This window comes from Cucumis sativus, chromosome 1 (genome assembly GCF_000004075.3).
Source record: "Cucumis sativus cultivar 9930 chromosome 1, Cucumber_9930_V3, whole genome shotgun sequence".
NCBI classification, from domain to species: Eukaryota; Viridiplantae; Streptophyta; class Magnoliopsida; order Cucurbitales; family Cucurbitaceae; genus Cucumis; species Cucumis sativus.
The window spans coordinates 9,925,862-9,952,401 of record NC_026655.2 but is presented as its reverse complement, the minus strand read 5'-3'; the positions used below and the strand labels follow the sequence as shown (position 1 = coordinate 9,952,401).

The 26,540-nt window shown below is 36.4% G+C and overlaps 1 protein-coding gene across 4 annotated transcripts in view; it reads left to right on the top strand.

Moving 5' to 3' along the window:
* The first annotated feature begins 379 nt into the window (after positions 1-379).
* The window catches only part of LOC101206276 (syndetin), a 42,051-nt gene continuing 15,890 nt past the window's right edge, over positions 380-26,540 (top strand). The window contains exons 1-18 of one of the 4 annotated variants that reach the window (XM_031882141.1): positions 779-908; positions 2,176-2,347; positions 3,362-3,529; positions 4,529-4,603; positions 5,375-5,453; positions 11,206-11,270; positions 11,415-11,504; positions 14,141-14,230; positions 14,370-14,456; positions 14,586-14,669; positions 22,215-22,334; positions 22,753-22,781; positions 22,859-22,991; positions 23,879-24,358; positions 25,013-25,548; positions 25,639-25,702; positions 25,782-25,884; positions 26,034-26,203. In XM_031882141.1, the coding sequence (XP_031738001.1) occupies positions 2,336-2,347; positions 3,362-3,529; positions 4,529-4,603; positions 5,375-5,453; positions 11,206-11,270; positions 11,415-11,504; positions 14,141-14,230; positions 14,370-14,456; positions 14,586-14,669; positions 22,215-22,334; positions 22,753-22,781; positions 22,859-22,991; positions 23,879-24,358; positions 25,013-25,548; positions 25,639-25,702; positions 25,782-25,884; positions 26,034-26,203 (2,385 nt within the window). In that variant the 5' untranslated portion in view covers positions 779-908; positions 2,176-2,335. Of the gene's footprint in view, positions 909-2,174; positions 2,348-3,361; positions 3,576-4,528; positions 4,604-5,374; positions 5,454-11,205; positions 11,271-11,414; positions 11,505-14,140; positions 14,231-14,369; positions 14,457-14,585; positions 14,670-22,214; positions 22,335-22,752; positions 22,782-22,858; positions 22,992-23,878; positions 24,359-25,012; positions 25,549-25,638; positions 25,703-25,781; positions 25,885-26,033; positions 26,204-26,540 lie in introns of those variants that run through there. The other 3 variants (XM_011655924.2, XM_031882142.1, XM_011655927.2) reach the window with 3 other exon arrangements.

Here is a 26,540-nt window from a genome sequence, read left to right as displayed (position 1 = left end):
AGAAATTTGATCACTTTTAAAACTAAAGTTTATGAACATATCAACGTGAAATTACTATGACAGATAATTGTGTACGTGGACTCGGATCTTGATCTAGCCACTCCTTTCTATTTTCTCTTACTCTTTCTTACCTTTCACATTTACCATCCTTAGCTCTTCTAACATACAATAAGGCTGTTTGGGTATTTTTGATTGATGATGATGTAAACAAAAGGTAAAAAAAACTTATATTTCAAAAAGTGGACTAAATTTCATTTTACCCCAATTTTGGGTCACACAATTACAATTATGGTGGAACTGGAGATAATGTTAACTTACTCTGTGTTAGCAAAAGTATGGACCAAAATGAGTATTACTATTAGAGTTACCATTTTTATTGTATTTTAAGCTTCGATATTATTATTATTACAAGAATGGTTGCCTAAGGCCGTCGGTCGCCGACTGTCGCAGCTGAAATCAGTCAAGATTCCAGAGTTTCCTAAAGTCTACGAAACAGCAAATAAAACAACAAAAGCTAACGGACGCATCATCTTCCTCATTTCCCACTTCTGGAATTTTTTTTGGGTCGAAACGGATTGATTCAAGTCCTGATCTTCGTAGATTCAACAGATCGAATTTCAGGGGAGTGTCATCGCATCAAATGTGCGGCACAGGGCAGGTTGAACTTGTTAACCTGATGTGAAATGCAGCCAAACCTGTTTCCATTTGGCAGTGCTCTCGGAAACCCTTTGGCGTTCGATGGTGATTTGAGCGAAGGATTCGAGACTCCCAGGTTTCTCTTCTTTGTTCCCTTTTTATTGCTGCAAGGAGGTGGAATGGACTTGTCCAAGGTTGGGGAGAAGATTTTGAGCTCCGTCAGGTCAGCTAGATCGCTTGGACTTCTTCCTACCACTTCTGATCGACCGGAGGTAGTTTTGGATCATTTTTGCTAGCTGTTGTGTAGTTGGATTAGATTAATTTGATGCTTACTGATTCTGAGGAGTGCTTTTGATTTCAATTGAGCATCCTTTAGCTATAGTATTCTACCTTGACTAATCAATGGCATTGCTTTGGTTATAGAGATAATCAATAGTTTAAGTATGAGGTTTGATGAATTGGGTTCCAGAATATGAAGGCTTTTAAAATTGAATTAGGTTCCCTTTAATTGAGACGTGTACTTGGGATTGGAGACGGATAATTTCATGAAGCCAGAAGAGCTGGCTATGAAAGAGAGGGCGAGAGATGGGGCATCTCTCTCTCGAATCCCTGGCCAAAGGGGATTGTAAAATGCATCCCTAATTTATTTACTCAAGAATAGAAGTTACAGAAACTACAACGAAAACCTCTCCAAGGAAAACTAGTCTGTTTTGTAACATAAAAAAAATTGCGATGTTAAGGAAACAAAAGAAATAGGGATCAACAGGCTAGACTATCTTAACTAAGTTGACACACCCCAACGCCCTCATCAGATCCTAATGGAGAGAATACACAACAAATCTCTCAACATAAATCACTCAAACAAATTACATAGTTAATTCGAAGAAATAAAAGCATTCCAATTTAAACAAAAGTTCTGGATGGAGTAATCCTCAAAAGCTTTGGAGAGAGCACATCAAGTTGAGGCCAAAAGTTGAACTGTTTCAAAATGGTTGGACCAATTTGAGGGTTTATCATGGAAAACCCTTTGGTTTCGTCCAAACCATATTTTTGAGATGAGAACCTTCATGATAACATAGCTCTTTCATTTTTGTTCTCTGAGATGCATCCTCTTCAAGCTCTTCAAAGATTAATTCTTTCATGGTTATGGTTCTTTGGAGCACTTTTGTTCCTTTCCTAGAATTTCATTTGTATTGAATTTTTTTCAGTTGCTATTAAGGTTGTGTTTCTGCCTTGTATGGAATTTGTTAAGTTCTTAGGCCTTGTTTTGCTAGTCCATGCATTTGGATTTCCTTTGTCCCTTAGAGATTCAAGCTCTTTATATAATTCTCTTTTACTTTGAGCATTAGTCTCATTTTATTATATTAATGAAGAGGCTCATTTCCTTTTTTTAAAAAAGAGATGAGAGCCTTGACTGCATTAGCCCATAGTAATTGGGCTTTAGTGGATAAAGTACGGCCGACTAAGACTTGTAACACATTAAGTGTCCTGGTGAAAATCCAATGCAGTTTAAGTGAAACAAATAACTTTTCCCAACAGCAACTAGTGGAGGAACGCTCAAAAAGCAGATGTTGTAAGCCCTCATTTGTTTGCTAAACATAGAGCACAACTCAAATGACATCCAGAATGTGTTACCGACCATCCCTAAAAAAAAAAGACAAAGAAAGAAAAATTGCGTTTATGAAGTAAAGTCAATCAAATGGAGAAACAGGTAGCCTTTTATACTCAATGTAACCCTACCACATTAGACTTTTATACTCAATCTTACCACATTAGAATTTTCAAAGCATTGCGTTTATGAAGTAAAGTCAATCAAATGGCAGCATAAAAGTCTTGGCCCGTTCTCCATGAGTTTAGGGATTCTCTAAGTAGGGTTTTTTGTTGATTATTTCTTTTTTTTTTTTAAAATATATTACCTGTATTTATTGTATTATTTTTACTGTTTTTCATATTTTCCATATTTGTATTGAGGGTTTCTTTTATTTAAGAAAACTCTTCCCTCTCAAAGAAAACAAGTGAATAAAATTATTTTCAGTTTTTTTTTGAACTAATAGGAGTCTATTATGTCTATTGTTTTTGTCATTGATAGACAGTGAAACTTTGTTATATTTCTAAATATCTTCAGCAGTTTTGCCATTTAAAACAATTACCTTTATATATATTATTGTCAATGCAGTCTCTCCATGCTTCAAGTCTGAGAGACTTCAAATCAGTTTTGTTAAACTTGATTTTCTCCCCTGCTTGATTTGGTCTTTTGTGTTTTAAATTGTCTCCAAATGTTTTTTGTGATCAAGTCTATTGCTTCAGGTGGCTTCAATCATTTCTGCTTTGAAATTGCAGTCTTTTCTAAGCATTGAGGTGTTCGCTTTTGAGTTATTTTGGTTTGTTGCTGCAATCCTCAAGAAGGCAGCTTTTGTTAAGATGGCTCCTAGTTTTTTCAATCTATTCTGTAAATTTTGTCGCACTCCTGTAGTTGGTCCCTCTGTATTGTTATTATTAGACTCTGGAAACTTTGATGATTTACTTCTGTTGTTTTAATTTTTTTTTTCTTTCTATTTTTCATTTCCTTACAGTCTGTATCCTTGAACATTTTTCTTCTTTTTGGTCCATTACTGATAAGTTCGATTCTCGTTGAAAGAAAATTTAACATCAATTTGCAATTTTGTTTATCTGGAAAAATGAACGGCTGGGAGCTCAATAATTTGTTTTCTACCTTATTGAGCAGGTTCCGGCACGTGCTGTGGCTGCAGCAGCTGTCGCCCGTGCGCTTGCGGGATTGCCTCCGCACCAGAGATTTAGTCTCTCATCTAGCTCGGAAGAACTGAGCTCAATATATGGCAGTAGAAATCATGGCCACGAAGTAGAGGAACTAGAGGAAGTTTTCTATGAAGAGGTGCTACTTGCTATTGTTACTATCATTTACTTGGGATCATTTACAGGCACGGCCCTTGTAAATACTGTATTACATTTTTAAAATTATAAAACCTCTGCTAGATGATATGATATTAAATTTACTTTCATCCATAAGATTAAACTTTTGGGTCTGGGTCCAAGGAGGTTCTATGTTCAATCCCCTTCAATGTTATTTCCTCTCGAATTAATATTATTTTTCACTTGTTGGATCTTCTACATATGTCAAAGCCGACAAGTGAGGGAAAATTTAGATGATTTAATATTCAATCTACCTTCTACCATAAGCGTAAGCTTTTGAGTCCATTGGTGTTTTAAGAAATTCACCTCATGTATTTAGATTATGTTATAAGTTCAGTTCATGAGCTTTCAATCGCTTAAAAAAATGTCTAATAAGACTGATGGAGACCGTATGTATTAAGAGTAATCTTTATTGATAGTATCTAATCATCACCTTACACATGAATGACTCTCCTGAACCTTATCTCTCAAAGATGTCAGAAGCCTATTCTCTCTGTTCTGCTACAAATTCTCATGATCCTTTCTTTCTTAGCTCCTTCCCTTTTATTACCGTAGCATCAACGGTTTTAACTAACTTTCAACTTCTTGTTAAACTGTTTTCAGTTTAACAATCTAACAGAATCTAACTTCCTGTTAAACTGTTTTTCAGTTTAACAGTTTAACTACTTTAGCTAGCATTTTAACTACTAACTAATATTACTACTAACTTTCTTTCTTCTAATATATTGATATATTATGGGAGGTCTATCAAAGACTTGTTCATATTTTTAAATACAACATAAAAAAAGAAAGGATACAAGGGCATACTATTTCTAAGTTCTCAAAAGTAAGGTGTATTGAAGAAAAGGGATTCAATTGTTCAAAATATAACTTCTGTACCTTAGTGGTTTCGTTCAATTGTGCCTGCCTTTATTTTACTGGTGGCAAAGAGTGCTGAATTAATTCTTAATTTTTTCTGCAGGAATTTGACCCGGTTAGGCATGTATTAGAGCATGTTCCATCAGAAGAAAATGATCTCGAATATTTGGAGAAACAGGTAGCCTTTTATACTCAATGTAACCCTACAAGTATACACGATATCTGCCTCATTTATTAGAAGCCATATATCAGTTTTTCTAATTGCACCTGCAATACTTCACTTGCTATTCGGGAAATTACTAATTAAGTTATGGAAGTACCATCACAGGTTAATTTTATGAAGGATTATAATATAACATGCTACTTCAAATTTGTATATATATATTTTCTATATACATAATAAAATGGGAATAGAAGAAAATAATTCTATGACATATCGACAATGGTTACAAAGGTCTAACTTCAGTAAGAGAAAGATCTAAAACATAAAATGAAAGAATCTTCCACAAATAACACAACAGATAATAAATATAATAAAGGGAATATTGGAGCACATAAACCAGGGACTATTGAATCAACAGGGAAGATCAGTGGTGAAGAAGTGATCATTTTAATAGATTTTGGAGCTACTCACAATTTTATTTCATCCCAGATGGTCGAGAAGCTCAGTTGAGATTTTATTTCATCCCACATCTTTAAAGTTGCTTGTGGATCCTTTCATTATTTACACTTTGTCATTTTGAGTTTAGGGTACTTTTTCATTTCTCTGTCTAACTAAACATATTTAACAATAGTCATCTCCTGCTTTAATTCTTTTTTAACTATTCTAGTAATTTATACATATACCCATGGTTTGATTGTAGTAGTGATCCTTGCATTCAGTTTCATGATCCAACTTCAACTTTCATCTTTCTCCCCATGAATAAATTTTTGAAAAATTTCTTTGAAGGCTACTAAGAGATTAGCTCAACTTGATAAAGTGGCTGAACGTTTATCTCGCCATGTAATGGAGCATCATGAAGTGATGGGTACGACTTTCTTTTTCCTTTTGCTACCTACTTCCCTACACCAAGGGATGAAGTTTTGTTCTTATTTTTTATATGGGCTGGTTGGAAGGTTGATGGTTCCCTTTTCTTATTTAAGTTGCTTCTCTCACATCATTCTTTAATTTAGGCTTCTCTATTTGAAGTAGAGTACATTGAACAATTTAATGTTTAAGCATATTCATTTTTGCATCTGCACTTTATTTTGCTTTATTTGTTTACTTTTGTTCTTGCATGTTTGTGAGGTGCAGTTCTAGGGAACTTTCTTGATAAAAAACGTGAGATAAACTATGCACTGAAGCCAAAAATTTATCGTAAGAGGGAAGAGAAATATTTCATTGATAGATTGTTCTATTCAATATTTATGTCTTCTTTGGATCACTTTTATTTTGCCATTATTCTTTTTAAAGAGAAACTATTTCATTGATAACTGAAATAAAGGAGTTCCAAACACCCAATAGGTAAATTACACAAATGGTCTCCAATCGGAGATCAGAAAAAGAAGAGCCATAAAGAGTAAAATGGTGCTTATTTCTTTCACTAGAAAAAGTAGTAAAGTATAGGAAACCTCTCTACAGAGTATATCATTTCTAGCATACCAATGGGTCTAGAAAAAAGCGTGACTGAAATTGAAAGCAAGCTAAAGGACCTATTTTTTGCCACAAAAAGGATTACCGACCAAAACTCGAAGGAGTTGTTGGGAAAAGGCAATGACCAACCAAAACCTCCAACATAGTAGCCGAAAAACGATAAGCAAAAAAAAAACAATGGATGAAAAGATGACATGAAATTACCACATCAGATTTACACATAATGCACCAAAGAAGTAAAGCCACTGCCATACAAGGCATTCACCTTAGTATCGTTCTTTTATTTTGGATATGACGAGGGTGCTAAGGGGGTGTCAACCTAGTTGAGATGTCTTGGTGCACCTACTGATCATCTTTCTCTCCCATTTCTAGGCTTCTCAATTTTCTCACTGTTGAGTTTATTATTAATAAAGAAGCTTGTCTCTGTTTCAAAAAAATAAAAATATAAGACATTCACCTTTGTAACCGATCAATTGTATTGATAGCCTCAAGGTTAAGCTTCCAAAAAAATGATACTTATCTTTCCAAATCTTATTATAAAGGTCTTTTGAAAGAGGATCAATAGTACCCTAGGGATTTAATGGTATAAGCTCCTAAAGGTACGAGTGGCCAAGTCAAGTTTCAGGAAAATTTTGGAGCGGAATAATGGACAGAAGATGGGCAAGAGTGGCTGCAATCCACCCATTAGCCAGTACATTAAGATTCAGTCATAGTTAGAAATGAAGTGCTTTGTACAAGATTTGGTACTTTTCCTCCACGCAATAGGAAGATCCAAAGAAGGATCATACTTACTGATGTTTCCTGGATGCTTATGCTTGGTTTCGTTTTCAGTAGGTTATGCAACGACCTCATTCTCATCAATCCTATCCTCTCTATTTGTAATGATCTCATCAACACTGCCCTTCTCATCCATATCTTTAGAGGAAACTATTTTAGACCCGTTATTTTCAGACACGTCATTCTCACCCACCTTACTGTAGGTATGTGCATTATTGTAATTCGTCTCAAACCTGTCATTCTCACCCACCTTACTGTAGGTATGTGCATTATTGTAATTCGTCTCAAACCTGTCATTCTCACTCATTCTATTATTAATATGTGAGTCAATGGAATTAATCATACCTTGATCTCGTAAAGTTGCAGAATCCTGGATCGGAGCCGGTTGAACAACAGGAGACCAAACTTCTTTTATGAGATTCCTCCTATAGTAGGTTATCCAGGGAACTTGGTTTGTAGGTAGGACTGTCGTTTGAGAATTTGGGTCAGGTAAGGTAATCAAAGTAGGATAGATAGCCTCTAAGGGAACCACATAGTTAGACTTTTCACTCATGCTCTCCCCTTGAAGTAGGCTAATGGGAAAGGAGGGACAATCCTCAAGAAAGGTGACATCCATGGAGACAAAGTATTTACGTGAGGATGGGTGAAAGCATTTATAGCCTTGTTAGTGCATAAAGTATCTAGCTAACACACAAGCTTGAGCCTGAGAAGTGAATTTAGTTTGGTTAGGACCATGGTTATGAACATAGGTTGAGAACTCAAACACTTGAAGAGGGACATAACAAATGAGACTGATGGAGGGATAAAATTCTTTGAGACATTCTAAGGGGGTTTGGAGGTGTAGGACATGGGAAGACATTTGGTTGATGAGATGAGTTGCAGTGAGAACAACATCGCCACATGGATAGGAAGGAAGGGAAGTAAACAACATAAGTGAACGGGCAACTTCCGAGAGGTGAGTGTTCTTTCTCTCAGCAACCCCATTTTGTTGAGGGGTGTAAGCATAGGAACTCTGGTGGACAATTCCCTTAGAGGACAAAAACTCGTTAAGGGTGTGGTTTTGAAACTCACAACCATTATCACTGCATAGGATTGCAATCTTTGCATTGAATTGCGTTTTTACGGTATGATAGAAATTTCAGAATGTGGAGGTGACTTTGGATTTGTTGAAGATAAGGAAAACCCAAGTAAGGCAGGGTGTGGTTTCTAACAAACCACTGTTTGCCAGAGGAGGTAGTGACCTTAGATGGTTTCTAAACATCACTATGGACAAGAGTGAAAGGTTGGGTTGGTTTATATGGTTGTCAGGGAAAGGAGACTCGATGCTGTTTTGTCCAAATACGTACATCACAAGACAGGGTAAAAATATTAACTTTAGAAAAAAAATGAGGAAATAAGTATTTCATATATTGAAAGTTGGGTGGCCTAAACAGAAATGCCACGACATACAAACTTTTCTGAAGTAGTAAAATATGAAGATAAAAGACTAGTCCTAGAAATACTACTAGAGGAGGTGTCATCATCAAGTAGTAAAGTCCTCTACTGTGTCTGGTAGTACCAATCATCCTCTCGAGCTCATGTGGTGAAATGAAACAAAATCAGGTAAGAATATCGCTTTGTAGTTTAATTCATGAGTAAGCTTGCTTCTAGGCAGTAGGTTATAGGAAATTCGGGGCATATGCAACACATTAAGTAAAGTCAATCCTTCAAAAGGAAAAATCAGCCCCTTCCTGACAATGGGAGCCAAGGAACCATTTGCTATCCGTATCTTCTCATTACCAACACATGGAATATAGGACACAAAATGTTCTGAGGATCCTATCAAACGATCAGTGGCGCTAGAATCTAGAATTGAGGGACTCTTCTCATCAACACTAATAAGACTAAAGGACTGAGGTTTGATTAGGAAATAACTTCTAGTGTAGTCGGATTGGGATCCTCAGGTAGCGGAGAAAGGCTAGCAGACTCACTCACATAAGCTCGCCCTGTGTTATATTTGTCGTTGGAAGGGCATTTCTTACCTCCTGGGGGACGACCATGTAGTTTCCATCACTGCTCCTTGATATGCCACTATTTCTTACAATGTTCACAGACAATGATTGGTTTTCCACCATGCTTCTGATTGTCTTGACTAGGGGACCTCGCACTGAAGGCAACGAAATCAATAGTGTAGCTTATCATACTACTCATAGCACTAATACGATTTTCCTTCAGGTGAACCTCAAAACAAACCTCCATTAGGGAGGGTAGAAGTCTCTGGCCCAGTATATGTCTGCGAACAATATCGAACTTAAAGTTGAAACATGCAAGAAAAACTTATATCCTGTCAACCTCCTCGATTTTAGAGTACTGTATGCCATTGCTGAGACAATTCTAGGCAATTTCTTTGAATAGGCCATTTCCTGCTAGATAAGGGAAAGTCTGTTAAAGTAGGATGTCACATTCATTGTCCCCTGTTTGCAGAATGTATAAACGAGAGGCATTGTGATACTTGGAATACAATTGCTGAGCCGTATCCCAAATGTTCTTAGCTGTTGCAGCATACAGTAAGGGCTTGCCAATCTATGGTTTCATACAGTTGATCAATGTGAACCTAATAAGAGAGTCCTTCCCTTTCTAGTATCATACTTGAGGGTCTCCTAGTGTAGGATGAGGTATCTCCCCTGTCAAGAAGCCAAACTTGTGGCACTTTTCAAGGATCATTTTAATAAATTGGAACCACAAAGAATAGTTTTGACAATTCAATTTCTCTCTTGGAAAATATCTGGTAGATTATGCCATTGGATTAGACACATAAGAAGAGGACAAAGTAGGAAGCGAGGTTACCGGATTTTCAGAATACACTGGTGAGGTCAAATTGTTGTTGGACGGATCCCCTAGCGTTGCCTCAATCGTTGCAATTTTCTGTCGTAGCTTGTTTAGCTGATGTTTAGCAATCTCGGAAGATGGACCTTGCTCATGGGCCCTTGATTGCGTTGAGGACTTATCTACCTTAAAGGCCGAGTGGGTTGGATTTCCAACCTTGAGGCAGCCATTAGGGTTTGCGGCTAACCCAGCAGAAGGTGGCGCAATCACCCCAGCAACATAAGATGTTCAAGGTCAGCCCGTCTGGGCAAGTCCTAACGGTGGCACATGCGACAGTGCATACGATGAAGGTGTAGGCACAGGTGACGGTGCGTGTGGGCCAGACGGCGCGTATGAGGGAATCCATACCAACGACATGTGAGAGACCTGTGCGGCTAAAGGCTGCTAGTTGCTGGATGGTTGATTCTGGGCAAGAAGGCTGGCCAGTGGGTTCTAAAGACGTCGGAACCACTCATCCATGGTGGCGTTGATCTGGGCATCAATTGCGGCAGTGATGGCTGCACTGACGTCGACGACTATCCCTTCTGCTAGGGTTCCATCAAGTGTTTGGTTGTCTAAGGTTTCTTCCATATTCCGCTCTGATACCATATTGAAAGTAGAGATGTAGAACAAAAACAAATTTACGTGAAAACCCTAATACAAGGAGAAAAACCACGACGCTGATATTTCTTATTATTTTCTTATGCTAATTAAGGTACAAAGGGGAAAATTTGATAGGCAACGTGAGCCTAATTAAAACAATAAAAATTAGGGCAAAGTAAATCTCAACTACCTCTGGACTTTTAACATGACCACAGCCCACTATTTGTTACTGTTCCCATTGTTGAAGCTTGTGGTCTTGTCTTTGATTGATTCAGAAAGAAAATGGGTTATTTCACTCAACCGAAGTATTATGTTTCACCTACCCCAAGAAAAGGAAAAAGTTAAAATGCTGTGGTTTATCATAGAGGACTTTGCTGTGATTTTGGTTGAACTCCATTAAGATTGCTCTAATCTAGTGCGCATAAGTGGATCTTTGGCGTTTCCAGTTCCTGTAATTTCGGTTTGATGTTTTTAAGGATTTTGCAAGACATTTGCTGCCTTGAATATTTACACATGATCCCTCTGGTTTTGTTTGAAAATCAACCTTTTTTCCTTTTGCAGCTTATGTAGTTGAAAGTTTGTCTTTGTTTTGTTTTGTTTTTGGATTGATATCATCCTATGGTTGATTTTATTGGTCGTGGTCTGCTTGTCCTGTTTGTTAATCTTTTTAGTGTGTTCAGCTTTGGGGTGGTCGCTTTTGTATCCGAGTATTGGAGTCATTGTTTTGGTTCTTGTTGTCTTGTTGTAATCGATCTTTTATTTTCATTACATCAATGAAAAATTCTGTTTCTTTAAAAAAAATTGCTGTTTAATGCTTGAAGCTTGTTTGCCTAATATATCTTAAGTGCTTTCTAGATAGCAAAAGTTTAATTATGGAATTGAATGCTAGTTGAATGTGACGTTGGTTTTTTGCTTTAAACCAGTGAAGGGGATGCATTTGGTCAGGGAGTTGGAGAAAGATTTGAAAATTGCGAATGTCATCTGCAGGGTAAGTCAAAGTCTTATTTTTTGTGTTATATTCGTCCAACAAACAGAACACAGCCACAGTCTACTCAGTCACATTTTATTATTCTGCACTATAAAAGTTTTCTGCTAGGTTGTTCTGGCATAACATTAATTCTGATGTTTGCAGAATGGGAAGAGACACCTAAATTCGTCAATGCTTGAAGTGTCCAGAGATCTTATTGTAAACTCTAACTCCAAGAAGAAACAAGCACTTCTGGTACACTTATTATGCTACAAGAAAATTCTCTTTATCATGAAATCCAGCCTTTGTTTTTTCTTCGTTTATGGATGAGAATGCAGAGATGTTAATCGCTTTTATTTTCAGCAATTAGATTTGTTGTCCTACTGTAGGTGAGAGAGCTTTGAGGGTAAACACTAAATGATATTTTAGTCACTAGAGTCACATATAAATAGATAGATGAGACCCCAATACTTATTTAACGTAAAATTACAAGAAGGAGAATGCCCCTAATGGGTTCCTATAACTGAGATTCTTAGATAATTAAAGTTGTGAAATCTACATGCTATAACATTTCTCTTCAAGCTGGAGTTGGAGCATATATGTTAATCGTTCCTTATTTGTTACAACAACCTATTAAATTTATATGGATATTCTTTTAATTACTACTTAATCAAAAGTTCTGTATCCCTTTAAAAAATAAAGTTAATTTCCAATTTTCATGGATCCTAGAAATACCAAAATATGGTGCATCTTCTCAATTTCAAAATGACAGTAATTTAATATAGTATTAGCTCCATATGAAGGGGTAACTTGATCACAACACCAAGGCTGAAGCTTGGTTAAAATCCATTTTTTTTTTGAAAAAGGAAACAATCCTCTTCATTAAGAAAATGAATAGATAAGTAGTGTTGAGTACAATGAAGAGACAGGATCTAAGCCTTTGGGATCATTAAGTGTATCTAGACATCTTAACTAGGTTGACACTCTCTTAGCACTCTCATCACATCTGGACTTAGATCGAAAAGTAAAAACCAAACAAAAGCGAATACAACTCGAGCAATACATGATGTAGTAGGAATTGGTTTACAGCAATCAATACATCTAGAAGCAAATAACAAAACAAAACATCTTTACCTTGGAGTCTGAAAATACAACAAAAACACCTGAAACAGAATAAGAATTACAAACTAAAAATATCTAATCATATAAGAATGCCTGCCAATTAAGGCTAATGTCTTGGATGGAATATGCTTCAAACGCTTTAGCTAAGGAGGACCATGAGGGGGCATTGATTCTAGCAATCTCCAAACGAGTCATATGAAAGCTTTGTTTTGGAATATTCTTTGATTTCGCTCAAACCAAATTTCTGAAAGTAGGGCCTTTATTGCATTTATCCTAGCAATCTTGGTTTCTCATTTAGATTGGGGCCGATTAGGAGCTACAAAACATTCTTCTTAAAGTCAGAATAAAAGATCTGATTGATGTTGAAGGTTCAGAATTGATCAAGCCAATATTTCTCTGCAAAGGGACACTTAAAAAACAGGTGCTGTAAATCTTCAGAGTGCTGCAAACACATAGAGCAGGCATTTGGAGATAAAATGTGAGAGTGAAGTTTTGACTGCATGACCGAAGTGCAATACAAGAGCCGATTCAGCATTATCCAAATTGTGATATCAACTCTTCTTGGACTTTTGGTCTTTCAAATAGCTGAATATAAATGCTTCCGGTCTTTAAATCTAAGGATAAATGTTTAACCAACGATTTAACCGTGACTTTTCCGTTAGAATCTAAATTCCAATCTCTTTTATCCGGGCTTGCCATGATTCGCTTTTGTGAAATGGTTCTGTTGAGAGCTTGGAAATCATCAATTTCTTCCTCTTGAGATTTAAAGACCAAGATGCTGTAAACGAATCCCAGAAATCATGAACTACCCCATTCGAATATGATGAGAGTTTAAATAGCCTTGGGAAAGAGTCTTTTGAGTGGAATCAAACTAGCCCAAGAATAATGCCAAAAAGCTATTCTTGTGCCACTGTCAAGTTTAAACATGGCCAGCGAATGCACTTGTTTCCAGCTCCTTAAAATGCTAATCCACGGCCCACTAAGGCTGCAAGAAACGCTTCCTTTGGTGTGCCAACTGAATTGGCTTTCTCCATGTATGCTCTTTACTGCACTGGAAGGGAGTTTTCTTAATTGAAAAACTTTCATCCCATTTGGGTAGGAGAGCGAGATTTTTGTTTTCTAGCCAAATTACTACGCACACACAAAAACTGTCATTGGGTAGTTGGAAGACAGGATAAGCAGAATATGTGGTCAAAGGGTACTAGGAAGAACGGTGGTAAGCTTTTCTTGTTTAAAAAGGAGCAGTGGAAAGATCAGCACTATCTGGAATCTAATGCTTTTCTTAATTTTTTTATGAGAAACATTCAGTCATAATTTACCACCGTTGAGCCTGATGGTTTCCAAATGCTTCAAAAACTGAATGGATTTGTGATTGTTTGAATTCCAGCTGACTTCAAACAAAATTTCTCATTAAAGGCACAATTCAAATTTTGGAGGAACCTTCTAATGATCTTCTGCTTCCATTCCATTAAGGAAGCTTCTACCCCGTCCCCTAAGTTGTCAACCCTTAATACATTTCACTGTTACTAAAAAAAGTAAGTGCAAACTTTACATCCATAGAATGTAAAACAAGTTTCTCAAAAAATGAAAAAAAAGCAATGTAAAACAAGAAATAACAACTAATTAAAATGAAGGATGAGAAAATACCCACCGGTCTGCTAATTGCTAAATACTAAACATTATATACTTCCAGCTTTATTTATTTATTTAATTTTCCTTTCGTTTCTTCTCAAGTAATAAACTTTTCATTGACAAAGTAATGCAAATAGGATATGCTTCCAGTTTTGAGTGAGCTTCGTCATGCTGTGGACATGCAATCAATGCTTGAGGTCCTTGTTGAAGAGGGAAATTATTATAAGGTGGGTTTCATGATTTGTTTCTTATTAGCCTTTTCTTTAACTGAACTGTGAGTAGCCAACTATTGAACATTTCAACAGGAGTAATGATGTCTGCTTATTAACTTTTCTAGCTGTGCTGCCGAACATGCCTGGTATACAGGCTTTTCAGGTCTTATCTGAGTATTTGCAGCTATTAGATAGTTTTTCAGAGCTTTCAGTAATTCAAGAGATGAGTCGTGGTGTTGAGGTGAGTATTCTCAGTGATATTGAGCCTTAGAGTTGCAAAAATTGATATATTTTCTCCCATGGAAATTTCCTAAAGAGTATATTAACTGATTTATGATGATTTATACATCTCTTTTAATAAATATTGTAGATTTGGCTTGGAAGAACCCTGCAAAAGTTGGATTCGCTTTTGATAGAAGTCTGCCAGGAGTTCAAGGAGGAGGCATATTTAACCGTGAGGATTGTTTTATTGTGATAGAAATTAGTTTTTCTTCTTCCTTATGGAAATTGTTCATTCTTTATGCATTTAATTTCTGTTTCTACTATTCAACCTTCAGCATTGAAAAATCCTTTCACAGTTTATTTGGATCTGAGGGTCCTGTACTATCTCCTAGAGGGCGCTGGATGAGATTTTCTGTGTTGATCTTTTCCATCAACATTTTATTTTTGAAAAGGATACCACACTTTTCTTTAAAAAAAATGAGAAGAGACCAATGCTTGAGATACGAAATAAAAAATTAAGACACAAACATTACAAAAGAAATAAGAAACCAAAAGAAAATATAAAGTAAACACAATCAAGTTCCAAGAAGAACTACACGTTGCACGGCAATCTTATTAGGCCAGTGAAACGCAATTAGATCTTAACTTGTGGTGACTGATATGCAATTTATTTCTTTTGTTGTCCGTAAATCTCAATTTTAAGGAATGAGATTTGGGAGGAATTGAAGGGAGTCACTACTGACATTATTGATTGCAATACTTCAACTGAAATCCTTGTCAATTACTGAAAAAAGACTTTCAAATGCTTCTGCAGAAGAGTCATCAACCAAATATTTTGTAAGGTCAAGAACAACGCCAAAAGTAGAGGCAATCACAAAAGCAACACATATATATCCCCTACAACACAGAAACCATCTCAACCTTTCTTCGGTTGACAACATTTTTCTTTGAGAAGGAAACAAAACTTTTGTTTTTATTTGAAAAAAAAACAAAGCTTTTTATTGTAGAAATGAATAAGAGTTTATTGCTCAAAATACAATGACACAAAAATGAAAAGAATACAAACATAACTTTAGCAAAACCCAAGAATATGTTGGAAAAATACATGTGACTCAGTTTAAATACAAGTTTTGAAAAGAAAAGTTTACAAAATGACTTGGAACATCAAGAAGAAGCTTTAATCCGAGCTACTTCAAAACAATCAGGCCATAGAGAAGACTTGACTTGAAAGACCTGTTAATTATGTTCAAACCAAAATACTGCAAGGATAGATTTCACCACATTAAACTGTAAAAGATGAGACCACATCAGACTGTGAAAGATGAGAATCGGGCTTCAAATGAGGACCAGGACCAACCAAAATCTGAATAACATTGGCCTTAATGCAGTCACCAAAACCCACTGAATGCAAAAAGTGGAGAACATATGTCACCAACAAGATCCGGACAAACAGCAGTAAAAAATAGACGATGCAACTCTTCACTATCATTTGGACACAGTGGACAAATAGAAGGAGATAAACAACGAGAAGGGAACTTTTAGTTCCTCTTCAATGGCTGCTTCAGAACCCTCAAAGTACCTTTTGACCAAGCTTGTTTCAACTCCTCTTCAGGTTCTCTCTCATCGTCTTCTCTCCATTCCTCAGCAAAGTCAGGCCCAAGACCAAAATCGAAAAGAAAGAAATGTTACAAAATCTTCCCACATTATCTCAAGCCCTTCCCGAAATTTTTCATCTGAAAGAAAAACTCTAAGAAGTCTTCGGCTAAACTGTCCTTAAAAGCCCAGATAACTGAAGATCAAGCTTCTGATTTGATAAAGGAAATCCTCGTCCACTCTCATTCCTCATTCTAATCCAGCAGATCGAAGTTGTTTTTAGAGGGTAATCCAAATTTGTTGGAAGTTAGTTTTTCCTAGATTCTAGCTCCAACCCGTCCTACTAACTTAGTTGGTCATGATTCTCACCCTATGCAGTCTAAATACTCAGAGTTTCCCTCCGAGCAAAACCCTTATTAATCCCTCTAGAAAGAAGGGTGAGTCTTCCTTTGACTCTCCTTTTTGCATTTGCAGTGAGGAATTGGAGTTTTTTGCTAAGTCATCCGAGCTTGAGAAGCATAACCGCTTTTAGCTTTTAGAAACAGATCTTAATGCACTGTTTCATTGCAAGGAAGACCTGAAATCTGAAAATTTGCCTTTTGCTACTCGCTTTTATCCCCAATCTTATGAAGTACCAGATCATCTAAAGTCAATAGTTGCCGACCGTGGAATTATTCTAATTTGATTATTTAGATAGTTTTTTTTTTTTTTTTGAAACGGAGACAAAAACTTCTTTATTAATATGAACTCAAGGTACAAGAGATTTATACAAAGAGAACAATAAAGAAGTAGTAATCAAGGGAGTCCTAGAGGGATCGGGAGGCGTACTCGGACATCTCAACTAGGTTGACACCCCTATAGCGCCAAACATCATATCCCGGGTACAACCAATCAAAACAATTAAGAAAACATAATAAAAGCAGCCAGCTTAGTACAAAAGTCTTAGAAAACAAAAAACAATATGGGGCCGGAAGAAACAACAACAAGAAACTAATAGGGGGAGGCCAAAAAAAGATCTAAAACAGGGGCAATCCTTCGAGGCTTCAAAAAGTAGTAGAGGGCTACAGACTGAAATATCTGCAGATATTGAAACTAAGGCAGCAAAAGATTAGGCAGGTTGAGAAAGCAAGGCAGCCCAGTTAAGGAAAATGTCTTGGATGGAATAATTAGTGAACTCCTTTTTAAGGGAACACCAAGCTGCTGCGTTAAGGTCTGCTGCATGCATAATTTCTGCCCTTGGTCTTACTTCATCATGGAAGATACGTTGATTTCGTTCGAACCATAATTCTGAAAGTAAAACTTTTGACAAGTTTTCCCATATGATACCTTAGTTAAATGTAAGTTTCTAAAAAACTTGGTCCTATTCATGGCTTTCCTTAATTTTACTTCATGTGGGTGGCAAGTAAAACCTCACTGATTGTGGTAGATGACTTGAGATTGGTATTGATTTTGATCTTCATTTATGTGGTCTACCAAAGGGTAGTAACATCTGCGGTTTGTTTTTTTGGGATAATGGCTGATGGTATCGAAGACTTCTTCAAGCTTTCTTTCACTTCAATTTATATTGGCAAGACAGATTTGAGGCAACTGTTTGCATCTTCTCGACTGCTCTCTTTTTCTGATCATTAGGTGTTAAGCTCGGAATAGGCAAGTCCTCTCTCCTCTCTACTCCTCCCCAACCACTCCTCGGCTTCTCCACGACTTTGGCATCCCCAAATTTCAACAAGATAAGCAGTTTCAGACATGGAGTTGAAAAGTTGTAAAATCCAAGATTGGTTTTACTGCATATGATTTGAAAGAGGACATTTCCATGAACCAGAATTGAAGTTCTTTTTGGAAAACAGAAATGACATGTGAATCAACAAGGCTAACTAAATTTCAAACTCCTTCAGGTTGGTTTATGAGGTGTGTAGCACAAAAGGGATCCAACCACTTCTCCTTTGTTCACATCTTCTCAAGTGATTCCAAGAAGGGATGGTCTCATTTCTTAATATGGTCAAGGACTTTTTGTTGATTCACTATACGAACAGTGGCATTCCTCACTATAACATGACACGACTAGCTTAAGATGGGATCACGGCCTCCTCTTGCAAACTCCTTGGGTTTAAGTTATGCAGATAAAGTGAAGGGTGCCTAGAGAAAATCTCAATCGATCATAGAGGAAAAAATATAAAATTTGGGCCAAAGGCACTGCCTCTGAAAATCAGATGATTGCATTAAGGTAGACTTTTCTAACCTCTGGATATTATCACGTTTATGTGCCTTCGATGAATGGAAGGACATAAAAGCCCATCTTGAAGACTTGTTCAACATCAATATCAGCATGAACCCCTTATGTGCCAATAAAGCCGTTATCAAACTAACAAAAGAAAAGGTTGAAGATTTGATTATACACTTGGAAAATGGTTTAACTACCGAAAATTTAACCTATTATTTGAAAAGTGGGATGATGATAAGCATAGCAGAGCAACACATATTACAGGGTATGGAAGGTGGCTCGCAGTTAAGAACCTTCCCCTTAATCTATGGAGGAAAGATGTCTTCAAATCAAAGCAATTGGTGAGTGTGAGTACTTTGGAGGTTTGGAAGAAATAGCTCTGGATACCCTTGTCCTTATTGATTGTGCTAAAGCCAGAATCTAGGTGAGAAGAATTTATTTGGGTTTCTACCAGCAACCATTGAGATAAAGAACACTTTAAGAGGAAGTTTCTTCCTTAATTTCGGTGATATTGACTCGATTGAAGCTCCACGGTTGATTAAAAAAGATCTTTTACTTCGTGACTTCACTAATCCTATTGATTTATGTAGATTGAACCTTGGATGAAGAAATCTTAGTGGACCTCCCATTAGTGGATAAGAGTTTAAATATGCAGCAGGTTCCGGCAATCAATAGAAACTCTTTCAATGGAAAAAATGTATGGCTGGTGCTTTATTTTCTGACTGACCGACTTCCTCGCCGGAGAAAAATGAGAAAAACACACTAAATTTAGGAGGAGGAGCAACAGCCGCATGTGGGGAAAGAGGCAAGGAATTTATGGAGGTAAGAGGAGCAGTGGCAATAAAGCACCTGAAGTTAATGCTGTTTGTTCTCTCAAATCTCCATCTGTCAGCAGCCCCCTAAACGACTTCAATGCTGCTAATAAGAAGATCCAACTTGATGGGTCGCACAAAACAGCCTGTAAAGGAACACATGGGTTCTGGTATGCCAACGGGAAGAGGAAGTAATGGGTCCCAAATATTAAAGAAAACAGGTTTTTCTTCCCCATAATGAAGTATTCCAACAGCCTATTTCTATGGACAACATAAACAAAAAGAAGGTTAAAAGAAAAAAAGGACCAACCGGAAAATCCCCTATTCAAATAGTGGTTAAGGACCTCCAGAAATTCAACAACTCCCAGAAATTATACATCAAAACAAGAACCTCCTTCCAAAATGCTTGGGCGGCCCTCCTGAATTCTAATTTACTTGAGGAAAGCCGTGTGAAATTTCGAACTTCTGGATTAGAATGAAATTTTAATCTATCTCCCATAAAAATTCCAGACTTTGGGCATTAATCTTGTGCAAGGTACTCTGCATTCAGCATCAAATATTACAAAATCCGGAAAAGAAAATTTTGATGATGAAGAATCCATAGTTAGTACCAGGAGTGAAAAATTAGAACCTGTGATTTTAGAGGAGGGAGACGACGTGTTGACTGAATTCTAAAAAAATTATTTGAATGATGCATTGGCTCCAGAATCCATATCTTCCGAAGTTATTTCTCACCCCTGAATCCAAGGCATGCTGTAAAGAATCGGCAGAAAACTTACCTGTAGAATTAGTCCCATTCATTGCCGCTTGCGAAATTGATCTTATCTAAGGAAAAATCTGAATAAGCGAAAGCATGAAAATCATATCGTGGAACAGTAGAGGTCTCCTAAATAAATCAAAACAAGCGAAAGAATGAAAATCATATCTTCCCTTAATGTACCTTGGTTTACCACTTGGAGGCTAGCCAAAAAGCTCCTTATTATTGCAGCCCATTATAGATAAAATTCAAGGTAAACTAAGCAAGTGGAGGAGATACAACTTATCTCGTGGTGGACGAATAACACTATGTAAATCAGTCCTTTCTATTCTCCCTACTTAGGACATGTCAACTTTCTTTATGCCAATTTTAGTTTCTAATACTTTGGAGAAAATCATGAGAAAATTTTTCTGGGAAGGTAATAGTGGGGGAAAGCTGAACCACTTAGCTAAATGTTCTAAAATCACTAAAAGCCAAAGAGATGGGGGGCCTCAGTGTAAGTGATTTGAGAATAAGGAATGTGTCTCTTTTATCAAAATGGGGATGGAGATTCATGTAAGAACAGAATGCCTTGTAGTGCAAAGTAGTTAAAAGTATTCACAGTAGCCACCCCTTCCTTTGGCACACTAGCGAGAAGGAGAATTTGGGTTTGAGAAGCCCGTGGACTAGTATTTCAAGAGAATGATGCAAGATTGAAGCACTAGCCACTTTCAGAATTGGTAATGGCAGCATAGTGTATTTTTGAACTGATCCATGACTGGATAATATTCCCCTAAACAGCAAGTTCCCTAGATTATCTCGTATTGCCCTCTTGCATAAGGGTTAATTTCCGAGCACTGGGGTAGTCAAACTAGTTTCTGGGTGGTTTACTTTAGAAGATTAATGAAAGAAGATGAGTGCTTCAAAGGAATTTAAATTGTGCCTCTTCGCTGAAGATGAGTGCTTCAAAGATTCCTTCTCATTGCCTATCTCCTCATATCTGCCATCTATGTTGTTTGAATCAAGAAGACCTTCAGCACCTTTCTTTCGAGTCCTTGTGCAGTGAATTGTTGGTGTAGGCTGTTGCAAATTTTTAATTTCAGATGGGTTTTTTTATGGCGTTTTTAGTGGTAATGTGCTGCAAATTCTCTTTGGACCAGATTTAAAGAAAACCTCATCAATTTTATGGTGTGCAGTCAAGGCTTTATTAGTAGAAATATGGTTTGAAAGAAATCAACGCATTTTTCACAATACAGCTTCAGTATGGTCCAATCGATTTGTGTATGCTTGTTTAATTGGTTCATCATGGTGCTCTATGGTCAAAGAATTTCACGATTACTCCACACAGGACATTCACCTCAACCGACAAGCTTTTATTGTTTGGCCATTTTGAGTCCAGCTAAGAAGATGTAGGCTAGGGCCTTGTTTCTGCTCGGTTTAGAGTTGTCTTTTAGTCTTTCGTTAATGATAGGCTGTAGATGTAAAGGTCTTATGTTTTCAACCATTTTTACTTTCTCAATGTCATTTCATTTCTCTATTTTTTTGATGAGGACGCTAAGGGGGTGTCAACCTAGTTGAGATGTCTAGGCGTGTCTACTGATCTCTAGTTTTTTAATTGCTCATTGTATAACCCTCTTGTACTTTGAGATCTGCCTCATTTTTTATAATAAATGAGATTCGTTTCCTTTTAAAATTAGATTATTTTGAAGATTTGGGTATGCAAGTTTTCAGTTTCAAATGGGTTCCTTTTGAGAGAGCTTTGAGTTTTTCTTTGTATTTAGCTTCTACGTTTGTTTTATCTTTGAGTCGTTTGTTTTAGGTTGTTTATTGTCCATTGGAATTTGTTTCTAGGTTGCCTTCTTTTTGTTTGCCTAAGCTAGCTTTAATTTTAGTCTTTGACTGTATCCTTCTAGTTCTCTTGCTCTTATATAATACTCTTGTACTTTGAGCTTAAGTCTCATTTATTATCATTAATAAAGAGGCTTGTCTCCGTTAAAAAAAACAATGAGAAGAGAGCTTCCTTTGTAGAGTGAAGGAGAAGTTTTAATGACCCAAATAATTATTACCCACATGAAAATATTCACTTAACTAGGGCATTTAACACGGCTTTAGAAACAAGCTTATCCATGGTAATACCTATTGTCAAATGCTTTGAGAGAATTTACTATAAGTCTTCCTGAAGAATCTAAATTTCAACTTCGACAGTTAAGCTGAGAGCCCATTCTTTTATCTGATAAAAAGACAATCAAACCTGGAAATCACTACTTACAGCTTCTTCCAGCAACCTTCTGAATGAAACGAACACGCTCACTCTTTGTAATTGTAGAACAATTGCAAGTGATTTAATCATTGAATTAATTTTTCACTTTTTTAATGAAGTTCTGTTTCAAATTATCCGACTGTTGTCGCTATGAACAGGTGGTTGATGCCTATGCTCTAATAGGGGATGTCTCTGGTCTTGCCGAAAAGATACAAAGCTTCTTTATGCAGGAAGTTATATCAGAAACCCATTCTGCCTTGAAAGACGTTGTGCAACAGGTGCGTTTGTGTAAATTGAGGAACTGGTTTGTGTGAATAATTCAAAATTGCTTTCGACTTGGCATAATTGCACTATCTAAAGTTGGTTGTGATTGAAAGTAATGCAGAAAGCTTTACAGAAAAGATTTTGTTTTTGTTTTCATTTTTGTTTTTTGATAGGCAGCATTTAGTTTAAAACACAACTGCTGGACTTGAGATTGCTTTTTCTCATGTCCATTCCACTTTAGTGGTCTACATTTTTTAAATACATAAGTTGAGTTAAATGGATATGAAGACACTATTAACGTCCTGATAAAAATAGTAAGTTGGAACAAAAAGATCAAATGCAGTTTTTTGACCTGTCTCAACTGATTTTCTACACAATTTCCTTGATGTGTAATTAAGAAAATATTCAAAGATGGTTTTTCTCTCTTTGCAGGATCAGGATGTACATATACAGAATAGTAGGTATAGTTCTTGAAATTGCTGAGTTTTTCATTCAGTATGTGAAATAAGATTGTCTAACATATCTTATCCAATTGCAGGCTTACATACAGTGATCTATGCTTTCGGATACCTGAATCGAAGTTTAGGCTATGTTTACTAAAAACGCTAGCTGTCTTATTTACTTTGATGTGCTCATATTATCAAATCTTGAGCTTCCAACTGGATACCAAGGTCTATTACCATATCTACTATTGCTTATTTATTCCACTTGAATAATATGCCTTGGAATACATATCTTGTTGGGTTGATTTTTGCCGGGGAGCTTTTTGATGTCAGTAGCCAACTCTACCACTTGGTTACTTGAGATTCCCCCGAAGGCCCTATATGTAGGGTCTCATAATAGAAGAAACTACAAGAGTAATAGATGATGATGATTTCAATTTACTTCAAACTTATCTGTATTGATACAGACAAGTTGCTTTATCTTTATAATGTAGGGTCTCATATCTTGAGATTCAAGATTCTTCAAGTCAAAAGATTTTGGGTAAAGGAGGAGAGAGTGGTTTAACACCTGATGGATTAGATCACGTCACATTGAATCAGCCAATTGACAATAATTTTTCTTTTTATATTCTCAGTCTACACTTTGTAGACTCTCTGGATGGATGTTTCCACTTTCTTGTTATTTTTCAATTATTAATGAAATTTTTTGTTATAGTTATATAATAATAGTAAACTAAGTCAGGTAACTGGAAATAGAATTTAGAAAAATATTTGATTAGATCTTTTATAATCACTCGTGAAGGTCCCCCTTTCTTGAATTCTGAATTGAGTCATGGTCGAAAATGAAAAGATGAATATTTTATTGTCAGTAGTTCTTCAAGGGGAACCTCTAGTATTGAATAAGGGCCATGTAAATAATAAGGGAAATTAACCCCATGGGTTGGGCTAGTTGCCTATTGGCCTAGTGGGTTATTTTTGGTATAATGTTGTTTATTTATTATTTGCACTTTTTGTTTCTTTGGCACTACTATTTTTGTTAAGTGCTAGTAATTAGAAGCATTTTTTATAGTTGAGCACTTAAATTTTTTATCTTATAAAGCAATTTTTTTATTCAGGATTCAATTGAACAAACTCCTAGCATGAAGCATCAAGAAGATAAATATGACGTTAAGTTAGGAGATTCTGAGGAATCAACAATCAATGTCTCTTCAATGGGGGCAGCAGGAATTACAAATTCTATTTACATGGATGAGGGTGATTTCAATAGGGAGTCCCGGACAGACAGCAGTGCAGCATCAACCAGTGGTTCTCCCTGGTATCATCTGAGAAAAGATGGCATACATTTTGTTTCCCAAACCCTACAAAGAGGCCGTAAGAACCTTTGGCAACTAACTACTAGTCGTGTGTCAGTACTTCTTTCTTCTGCTGCTGTTTGTTCGACGAGCATTCATCAATTCTTGAAAAACTACGAAGATCTCAATGTCTTCACATTGGCTGGAGAAGCCTTCTGTGGAGTTGAAGCAGTTGAATTTAGGCAAAAGTTAAAGATTGTATGTGAAAACTATTATGTTGGTTTCCATAAGCAGAGTATGCACGTAAGTTAACCTTCATACTCAATTCTGCCATGGTTTTGGTCGACAATTGTTTATACATGCAGTATCATGGTTATAATGGTAGCTAAATGCTGCAATATTTCTAAAATTTCAGCACTTTTCCCTGTGCCAGTTAACAACAAAACAATGAGTATTACAATTATCTCTTCATTAGTGATGAATATAGAAAGAACTGATGCTTTTCGTGCTTAAAATTCTTTCCCTTCTTGTCATTCCTATTGGTTTGGTAGTTTTGACTTGGAACTTCTCCACAAATTGCTCTTTGGCTTACCACACCAGAGTTTTGTCAATTAGAAATCCTTGAGTTTAGTTGTAGTTCCTTGGCTCTTAGTACAATACTCTTGTGCTTTGAGCTTAAGTCTCATATTTTATCATTAATAAAGAGGCTTATCTCTGTTTTTTAAAAAATGGGTTTTGATTAATTGTCAGTATGACTTCGAGATCTTGTATTCATTATAAATTTCTTATGTTTTGTTTCTAAACCGGGATATGATTGATGGTCAGTATGAATTGGAAATTTTAGTTTACTTAAGTAAACTGTCTCAGCAACACTTTGGTCAAACCTGGCAATTTCTAAGCTTGAATGTGAAAATTCACCAGTACTTCATGCAATGATTTTACTCTTCATGTTATTAGGCTCTAAAGATGGTTATGGAAAAAGAGAATTGGCTTACACTGCCACCAGATACAGTTCAAGTTGTTAGTTTTGCTGGACTTGTTGGTGATGGGGCACCTTTGTTTGTTACATCTGAGGGTAACTCGTCTAATGGCAAGGTCCCACGTTCAGATAAGTCAACAAGCTCAATCAGTACAGGCATGGATAGAAGTGGTTTTTTGCAGTGGCTCAAAAGTGGAAATCCATTTTTACTTAAACTAATGCATACTTATAAGGAAGGCACACCAAATGGTACCCATTATGGAGAAGTGGATGGAAGTGTAGGTGGAAGTTCTCATAGAAGTAATGTCTCTCCAACTAAGTTTACAGATAATCTTTCAAATGGTGCTAATACTGTTTCTGAAGATGAAGATGAAGATCTTTTAGCTGACTTTATTGATGAAGATAGTCAACTTCCAAGCAGAATTTCGAAACCCAAACTTTCACGGAACCACTGTTCTAACCATAGTAGTGATCATATTACAGCACAAACAGGATCATCTCTATGCCTTCTAAGGTGAAGTATCTCCAGTGATATTGGAAAGTGTGAGAAAGAATCTTTTATTTTATTTAATGATCTTGATATTTTTAAACTCCCAAATTCCAGGTCCATGGACAAATATGCAAGGCTTATGCAGAAACTAGAAATAGTGAATGTTGAGTTTTTCAAGGTATCCCGTATTGAATGGGTAGCTTGTTAATTAACCTTTTAACTGCCTGAAATATTTCTGATTCGATTATTTTAAGCAGGGAATGTGCCAGTTGTTTGAAGTGTTCTTCTATTTTGTATATGAGACTTTTGGCCAGCTTAGCACCACTTCCGGTGGAAAAGGCTTTCCGGACTCCCTCAATTGTACACTCTTTTTTCTCCTTTTTGGATATCTGACCAGTTCTTGGAACTCTATGTTGTCTTATTCTCAAAGTTCAATATATCAGATACTTAATGACAGTATCTTACTTTCTTGAATTTTGACTTACATGGTTCGTCTTCCTGGGATGTAGATAAGTTGAAGACAGCTTTGTCACGAGCTGCACAGGATTGTGAGCAGTGGATAAGACCCCATTCATCTTCCCCATCAGCTTCAAGTTCAACATTTTCTTTCAACGAAGTTACACCAAGCCCTCCTGGCAGTAGCTTAGGTTACTTGCATGGAACATCTTTTGGTCTCAAGGTGCAAGTTTATTATATAACGCTACAACCATAGAAATGTTTCATTTTTTAAATTTATTTTAGTTTAATGTTTCATTTTTTAAATTTATTTTAGTTTGTTTATGTACATACATAAATACATACATACAAACATACATATTATATTATATATGTCTATCTTTTTCTCCATTTTTTAAAACCTTTTCTCCCTATTAGGCTTTCTTCTGTACTTATGAAATAGATATTAATTTGATTTAAGTTGCAATTTTAAAATTTTGAGCCATGTAATTGCGAAGCAATTATGGTGTAAGAAGAATGAGGTTAATTGGATAATTGGGTAATATTCGAAGTTAATTCCT